The sequence below is a fragment of the Salmo trutta genome, chromosome 7 (assembly GCF_901001165.1).
Source record: "Salmo trutta chromosome 7, fSalTru1.1, whole genome shotgun sequence".
Classification (NCBI taxonomy): Eukaryota; Metazoa; Chordata; class Actinopteri; order Salmoniformes; family Salmonidae; genus Salmo; species Salmo trutta.
In genome coordinates, this window is record NC_042963.1 from 56561181 (window position 1) to 56569967 (window position 8787).

Sequence of the window (8787 nt, forward strand, 5' to 3'; positions counted from 1 at the left end):
GTAGACTGAGCTGATATAACCCTGTTCAGTTTTAGTTGAGAGGACTTTAGCGAGCAGTAGACTGAGCTGATATAACCCTGTTCAGTTTTAGTTGGGAGGACTTTAGCGAGCAGTAGACTGAGCTGTTATAACCCTGTTCAGTTTTAGTTGGGAGGACTTTAGCGAGCAGTAGACTGAGCTGTTATAACACTGTTCAGTTTTAGTTGGGAGGACTTTAGCGAGCAGTAGACTGAGCTGTTATAACCCTGTTCAGTTTTAGTTGGGAGGACTTTAGCGAGCAGTAGACTGAGCTGTTATAACCCTGTTCAGTTTTAGTTGGGAGGACTTTAGCGAGCAGTAGACTGAGCTGTTATAACCCTGTTCACTTTTAGTTGGGAGGACTTTAGCGAGCAGTAGACTGAGCTGTTATAACCCTGTTCACTTTTAGTTGGGAGGACTTTAGCGAGCAGTAGACTGAGATGATTGTTAGGTCGCATCAATTCGAATCTGGTATCAGAACAAAATAGTCAGCACATAGTAACTTCTGATTTCTTTGTACTTTAATTAATGCAAACACATTTATGGTAAATATGATGTTCGTATATACGGGGTCGCTGTGTCACCACGCAGGGCAGACAGAGAACTGAGTTTCACATCCTTTGCTTTTCATTAAATACTCTGACAGAGATAGTTCCCACTCACTGCTGGCCTGTCAGAGGGAGGATGAGTGTGGTTTAAACTTACTCATCCTATCGTTGGCGTGCAGGTTGGTCCCAACCTCGAGACGCCTCCTGTTGCCGGGCGTAGTTATTATCTTCAGCAGTCGATTTCTCTTGTGACTGCACAATGCACAGTTCTCTAAAACCCCGACACCCCTCCGCATATACATTTCACCCATATCCTGTCCTTATCTTTTAACGAGCTCTTCCATATCCCTGATTCACAGCATCTGCATTCTTTCCATATGACTCAACATCCCATGAGCCCCTTCCTCTCACACAGCAGTATGCTCTCATCATATAGAGTATAAACTTAATATTATAGCATAGCTTCTTTGTTATATTATATAGGTTATGCAAACAAATAGTTGGTCAAACACTAACATGATATAACCTACTTCTGAAACGTTGACTTCAACAGGTGAGACGTCACGTGACCACCCGTACACAGAAGTCATTCTAGCAGTTGAACCGAGTCAAGCCAATCCCTACTTTTTTATTTCAACTATAATTCTAATGTTTTATCCACTGGGGCTGGATGATACGATATAATCCTAGGACCATAGCGGTGTGCCTTGCGATTGAAAACTCGGAATAAGAAGGAAAGAGAAATGACTTCGAAACAGTTGGCTTTCATTCTGACATGTACTTTATGCAACAGGATGTCGGTGTGTGCTGGAGGTAAGATTAGATTCTGTCGTTTAATCTACTGACAATATTGTTTCATCGATTAAAACGGAAACCCGATTCAATTCTGATATTTTATTGATCAGAAAATGTGAGGTTTTTTTTTGCGGGGGGCTCTAATGTATAAACTTTACCGCGTGCGTAAAGCGTGAGAGGTGTTTTTGTGCTGAAGAATATGATTTGAGTTTCTAGCAAATTCCATTAGTATAGACGGTATAAACATGATATGTAGTTTGTCATTCTTTGCACAGGTTGTTTATCACCAATAGGAAACGAACGAAAGTGAAGGTTCCTTGCATCATAATGTCGAACGAACAGCCTATCTCTGTTTAATAAGCATACATTACTCATTCAAATACATAGGATTTGACGATAAGAGACAGTTGCCAATCAGTTGGAGAAGAGACAACCAATCAATGAGAAGTACAGATCTGTCTTGCTCTCAAACACTGCAACTTTTTCAAGTGTCATTCAGTCATGAGTTCTCTAGTCCAGTCGGACACTACGACAGTTGCTCCAATCTGGACTTAGTACCCGGATATACAGCTCAGCGTTACATCCTGTTAATAATACAACATATACAGAATGTTAAAACAGAGTGTGTGTTTGTGTGTATGTGCAGTGCTTTAGTTGTAAATTGGAAGGTTCCGGAAAGGGTAGTGACCTGCGAGGCTCTGAGGTACCTGAACACAGGAAACCAACAGCAGCTTTATAATAAAGCATTGCATGCATTTACTTTATTGCTCTTTAGCACACCAGTATTTCTACTTGCACATCATCATCTGCTCATCTATCACTCCAGTGTTAATTTGCTAAATTGTAATTACTTCACCACTATGGCCCATTTATTGCCTTACCTCCTCACGCCATTTGCACACACTGTATATAGACTATTGACTGTACACTTGTTTACTCCATGTGTAACTCTGTGTTGTTGTTTACTCCATGTGTAACTCTGTGTTGTTGTTTACTCCATGTGTAACTCTGTGTTGTTGTTTACTCCATGTGTAACTGTGTGTTGTTGTTTACTCCATGTGTAACTGTGTGTTGTTGTTTACTCCATGTGTAACTCTGTGTTGTTGTTTACTCCATGTGTAACTGTGTGTTGTTGTTTGTGTCAAACTGCTTTGCTTTATCTTGGCCAGGTCGCAATTGTAAATGAGAACTTGTTCTCAACTAGCCTACCTGGTTAAATAAAGGTGAAATATTTTTTACATTATTTTTATGATCCTCACTTGGCACAGAGCAGTAGAGTAGATGCGCTTACAGAAGCTGCATACGCATTTCATGTAATTCTACATCATATTAGATGACTGGAGATTTTAACAGAATAGTTTAATACCTTACAAATGATCGAAATGACAGGCTACTTTGACACGGACAACCTGAGAATCTGAGATGAATGAAAACGACCTTGTCTTGAATATATCTAAGGCCTAGGTGTGTGGAGACACACATATTGTACAATAAAGCTTTCCAGTTTCACTGACTCACCGGCGATGGTTGATGCACTCGTGCCAAAATCCTTATCTCTCTCTTGTTCTACTTTGTAAAACAATACTGTTAGCTCAGTAGGTATATTTGGAAGTTGATAACATGTTTGGTAGCCTACAGACAGATTGTCTTCTCTCTTTTTTTTCCAGCAGGATCCATCTGTGTTCTCCCGTGATGTCATTAGAGATTTTGCTAAAAAGGCCCGTTTTCACTGCATGATGTTTGTTCACTGACAGATTTACCCCGCATTCCCGACGGTAGATTGGGTTTACACAACTAGGCTGGCTATAGGCTATAACAAAAGAGAGAGCTATTGTCACATCCTGACCAGTATAAGGGGTTATTTGTTATTGTAGTTTGGTCAGGAGTGGCAGGGGGTGTGTTTGTTTAGAGTGTTGTCGGGGGTTTTGGGTTGTGTTCTATGTTTTTGTATTTCTATGTTCTATTTCTAGTTTTTCTATTTCTATGTCTAGTTTATTGTTTTTGACCTCTTCAATTGGGGCAGCTGTTCCTTGTTGCCTCTAATTGAAGGTCCTATTTAGTAGGGGTGTTTTTCATGGGGTTTTTGTGGGTAGTTGTTCTTTGTATAGCCTAGTAGCCTTAAAGGACTGTTTCGTCGTCGTTGTCGTTGTTGTTGTTGTTGTTGTCGTTGTCGTTGTTGTTGTTGTTGTTGTCGTTGTTGTTGTTGTCGTCGTTGTTGTTGTTGTCGTCGTCGTCGTCGTTGTTGTTGTTGTTGTTGTTGTTTTTGTATACGTGTTTATTTTTGTTTTCCTTCTTCAATAAAAAAGAAGATGAGTATACATATTCCCGCTGCGTTTTGGTCCAATCCCTACGACATACGTGACAGCTATTGATCCTCTGGCTAAATCATAGTCCTACTAGTCCTGATGTACTATTCTGAATTATTTCATCGCTTTATCAACAGACAGCAGAAATTCTACAACTTTGGCAAACGTATTGGATTTTATCAAGGGTGCTGCGGGTACCTCCAACGCCAATCCCGCGGCTATGATTCCTATAAGGGAATAAATGATTTAGTGCAACGCTGGAGAGATAAGAGTTACAGGCTCATGTCTTATCAGATCAGAGAGAGGAAGAGGGGTAATAGAAAGGGAATCTCATTCTCGTTCTGAGAGATACATGAGCGCGTTTCTCTTTCACCCCGGTAATGGCCAGCGGTAAAGCGTTGGTATCGGCTGTTCAAGCCATAAACCCGGGACGGCCCAACACGAATCAATTCTTACAATATCTGGCTCGTTTTCACATTCCGTTTTTTTTTTTAGGTGGAAGCACAATTAAATAGGAGGAAACTTGAATTCAATCTGATTGATTTTATTAGAATTTTTTTTACATCGCAAACAGTTCGCGTGAACGCGCACGCACTCAATTCTTCATGGCTGCGATTTACTTGCTAGTTGAGATTTCTGATCACGTTAGGCTGCGTTTCATTTCATTTTTAATGTCGGTTTGATCGCAAGGGGAGGCACTAGTAAAGTCTGCAGTTTTCGGTTTGGCTATTGGGCTACACACACACATACATTAATTATTAATTTCGGTTGCCTATCCTGACGTGAAGTTTGTTCCACAGAAAGTATTTAACTCTGATATGTGCCATAGAAAGTATTTGACTCGAGTCACAACATTAAGGAAATTAGAAGGAGAATTTCGGCAGGCTGGAAAATAGCCTTGCCGAAATTCCCCCCCCCCCCCCCCGTTTTTTATTTCCTTAATGTTGTGGCTCGAGTCAAATACTTTTTGTAGAACAAACTTCATGTCAGGATAGGCAACCGAAATTAATAATTAATGTATGTGTGCTATATTAAAACATAGAGGAGGTAGTAAAATGTAGGCAAGATATATTTGATCGCAGTTTTCGGTTTGGCTATTTGTTTCAAGTGTATTAGTCTATAAATAAATCTCTTTGTCAAAATTCATCATCTCTCCCATGTCTTATTCTACTAGTAGTTGTTCTGAAATGTTTATATCTTGCCTACATTTTCGGGTTCTGTATGGCCCTGTCAAAGTAGTGCACTATGTAGGGACTAGGGTGGCCTTTAGGCAGAGGACTAGCATCTATAAACAGTAATCCATGACTATAAACAGTTACTTTATGACTCAACAGAGCAGGTGGGCAGTATTGTTGCTGGTTACACAGTGACTGGAAAAGGTCAACTTAATGGAACTGAGGTGAACTTGTTTGCTTTTTCACCCAGTGTTTTTTTTAACTTGCAGCTCAACTCAGCTCACTCATGGGGCAAATGGGTACTTTTGCGGAATAGCAAATCGCTGAGTAGCAAATGCAATCAGATGTAACATTGGGGAAAGTAGGATAGTAAACTGTTCTGTCAGAGCAGAAGCATCTTCCTGTGGAAAACAGGACATACAGTCAGTTATATAAGGGAGACAAGGGGCCATATGGGTTTTAAAGAGCAGGTGGTCTAGAAGGGAGACAGGGGCCATATGGGTTTAAAGAGCAGGTATTCTATAAGGGAGACAAGGGGCCATATGGGGTTAAAGAGCAGGTGGTCTAGAAGGGAGACAAGGGGCCATATGGGTTTAAAGAGCAGGTGGTCTAGAAGGGAGAGAAGGGGCCATATGGGTTTAAAGAGAGCAGGTGGTGTAGAAGGGAGACAAGGGGCCATATGGGTTTAAAGAGCAGGTGGTGTAGAAGGGAGACAAGGGGCCATATGGGTTTAAAGAGCAGGTGGTCTAGAAGGGAGAGAAGGGGCCATATGGGTTTAAAGAGCAGGTGGTCTAGAAGGGAGACAAGGGCCATATGGGTTTAAAGAGCAGGTGGTCTAGAAGGGAGAGAAGGGGCCATATGGGTTTAAAGAGCAGGTGGTGTAGAAGGGAGACAAGGGGCCATATGGGTTTAAAGAGCAGGTGGTCTAGAAGGGAGAGAAGGGGGCCATATGGGTTTAAAGAGCAGGTGGTGTAGAAGGGGAGACAAGGGGCCATATGGTTTAAAGAGCAGGTGGTCTAGAAAGGGAGAGAAAGGGGCCATATGGGTTTAAAGAGCAGGTGGTCTAGAAGGGAGCAAGGGGCCATATGGGTTTAAAGAGCAGGTGGTCTAGAAGGGAGAGAAGGGGCCATATGGTTTAAAGAGCAGGTGGTGTAGAAGGGAGACAAGGGGCCATATACTTCACAGATCTAATAACACTAGTAGGTCAATGCAACAGGATGGACAGTAGGTTGAGCTGTTTACTCATACCTACCCAGGTTCTACATACCTACCCAGGCACATCTTCTACCGACATACCCAAGAACATCTTCTACCTACCTACCTACCTACCTACCTACCTACCCACCTACCTACCTACCCACCCAGGCACATCTTCCACCTACCTACCTACCTACCTACCCACCTACCTACCTACCTACCCACCCAGGCACATCTTCCACCTACCTACCTACCTACCTACCTACCTACCTACCTACCTACCCACCCACCCACCTACCTACCCACCTACCCACCTACCTACCTACCTACCTACCTACCTACCTACCCACCCACCTACCCACCCACCCACCTACCTACCTACCTACCTACCTACCTACCTACCTACCCACCTACCTACCTACCTACCTACCTACCTACCTACCTACCCACCTACCTACCTACCTACCCACCTACCTACCTACCTACCTACCTACCTACCTACCTACCTACCTACCTACCTACCCACCTACCTACCTACCTACCTACCTACCTACCTACCTACCTACCCAGGCACATCTTCTACCTACCTACCTACCTACCTACCTACCTACCTACCTACCTACCTACCTACCTACCTACCTACCTACCTACCTACCTACCCACCTACCTACCTACCTACCTACCTACCCACCTACCTACCTACCTACCTACCTACCTACCTACCTACCTACCCACCTACCCACCTACCTACCTACCTACCTACCTACCTACCTACCCACCTACCTACCTACCTACCTACCTACCTACCTACCTACCTACCTACCTACCTACCTACCTACCTACCTACCTACCCACCTACCTACCTACCCACCCAGGCACATCTTCTACCTACGCTACCGGTCAAAGGTTTTAGAACACCTACTCATTCAAGGGTTTTTCTTTATTTATACTATTTTCAAAATTGTAGAATAATAGTGAAGACATCAAAACTATTAAATAACACATATGGAATCATGTAGTAACCAAAAAAAAACGGTTAAACAAATGGTAATAACTGAATAAATATAACATGGTAATAACTAAATAAATATAACAATATGGTAATAACCTATTAATAACAATAGTTTGGTTATACAAAATGTGATCGTATTGTGATACAATATCCTTGAGATGGCCAACTCCGTAAGCTATTGTCGTTCCTAGCCAACTCATAAGCTATTGTCGTTCCTAGCCAACTCATAAGCTATTGTCGTTCCTAGCCAACTCATAAGCTATTGTCGTTCCTAGCCAACTCAGAAGCTATTGTCGTTCCTAGCCAACTCAGAAGCTATTGTCGTTCCTAGCCAACTCAGAAGCTATTGTCGTTCCTAACCAACTCATAATCTATTGTCGTTACTAACCAACTCATAAGCTGTTTAATGTGTTAATTCATTCATGCAGAATCCCTGTGCACCCAAGCCCCAATTTGTAAGTCGCTCTGGATAAGAGCGTCTGCTAAATGACTTAAATGTAAATGTAAAATGTATTGTCGTTCCTAACCAACTCATAAGCTATTGTCGTTCCTAGCCAACTCATAAGCTATTGTCGTTCCTAACCAACTCATAATCTATTGTCGTTCCTAACCAACTCATAAGCTGTTTAATGTGTTAATTCATTCATGCAGAATCCCTGTGCACCCAAGCCCCAGAGTTTCAGTTGCCCAGTGGGGGTCAGTCTGAGTTGTGGGAGAGCCTGGGTTCCTTTGTGGCTCTGAACTGTACAGCCGTGCTGTCCTGGAACGAGACAGACCAACGGTGCGACGCTACTTCCTGGAAACTGCTCTGGAGCAAAGATGGGACCCCTCTCAACCTCAGCCTTTACCCACAGAACACAAACACATCCACCTGGTCAGTTCAACAGGAGGTCACAATACGTTGCCAGATCACATGTACACGCTGATCTACAGGTTGTCATTGCAAATAAGAATCTACTCTTGACTTATTTGTATAAAATAATGTTAAATAATAGATAATGTTCAGCTCCCCCCCCCGCCCACACCACAATGTCCAACCAATTACAATACAGAGGTCACCTTTTTCTTTTTTTTCTGGCAGGACTCCCAGCCAATCCCAAATGATTGTGAGCAGTGTGCTGCAGGTCCAGGTTAGAGAGCAGGCTGACTTTGGCCTCTACTCCTGTGAGGTGAGGAACACCTCTGCTGACTTCAGCCTGCAGAATACCGGTAAGAAACCAGTGGGGTTTATGGACTGTACGTTATACTGTATCAGACATGTTGTCAAAGGCAACTTACATTAGTGTGTGTATACAATACTTATTTTAAATGTTAATATGTGTGATAACTGAGGCTGGGTGAATTAAGATATGTTGCTATTTTCTATTTTTTTTTTAATGGGTAGATCGGCTCTTATACTGCAGATAGTAGCTTCCATCAATGTAATTATCTGCATCATTTCCAATCCTCTCTATATATTTTTTGTAAATATATATATTTTATATTTTTTTACAAATATATTTTTCTTTATTATGTTCCCCTAATTGGAGTAAGCTAATGGACAACACTTAGGCTTCCACTTCCAGTTTATACATACTATATGCTGATTATTAATGACTCATGATTGTTGGTTTCTGTTTGTGTCATCACAGCCCACCCCAGCCACACAGCATCAGTGATAGCAGCCATCAGTCTCTTCCTGATCCTGACTATAGCTGCCGTTGTCTACTCCAGGTGTCGTCTCAACATCAAACTCT

The 8787-nt window shown here is 42.2% G+C and overlaps 1 protein-coding gene across 1 annotated transcript in view; it reads left to right on the plus strand.

Annotated features, from left to right (window-relative positions):
- Positions 1–1109: 1109 nt before the first annotated feature.
- Positions 1110–8787, plus strand: part of sigirr (single immunoglobulin and toll-interleukin 1 receptor (TIR) domain) — a 41785-nt gene continuing 34107 nt past the window's right edge. Inside the window, exons 1-4 of the mRNA XM_029757442.1 lie at positions 1110–1379; positions 7703–7925; positions 8133–8260; positions 8683–8777. Coding sequence (XP_029613302.1) covers positions 1310–1379; positions 7703–7925; positions 8133–8260; positions 8683–8777 — 516 coding nt within the window. The 5' untranslated portion in view covers positions 1110–1309. The remainder of the gene's footprint in view (positions 1380–7702; positions 7926–8132; positions 8261–8682; positions 8778–8787) is intronic.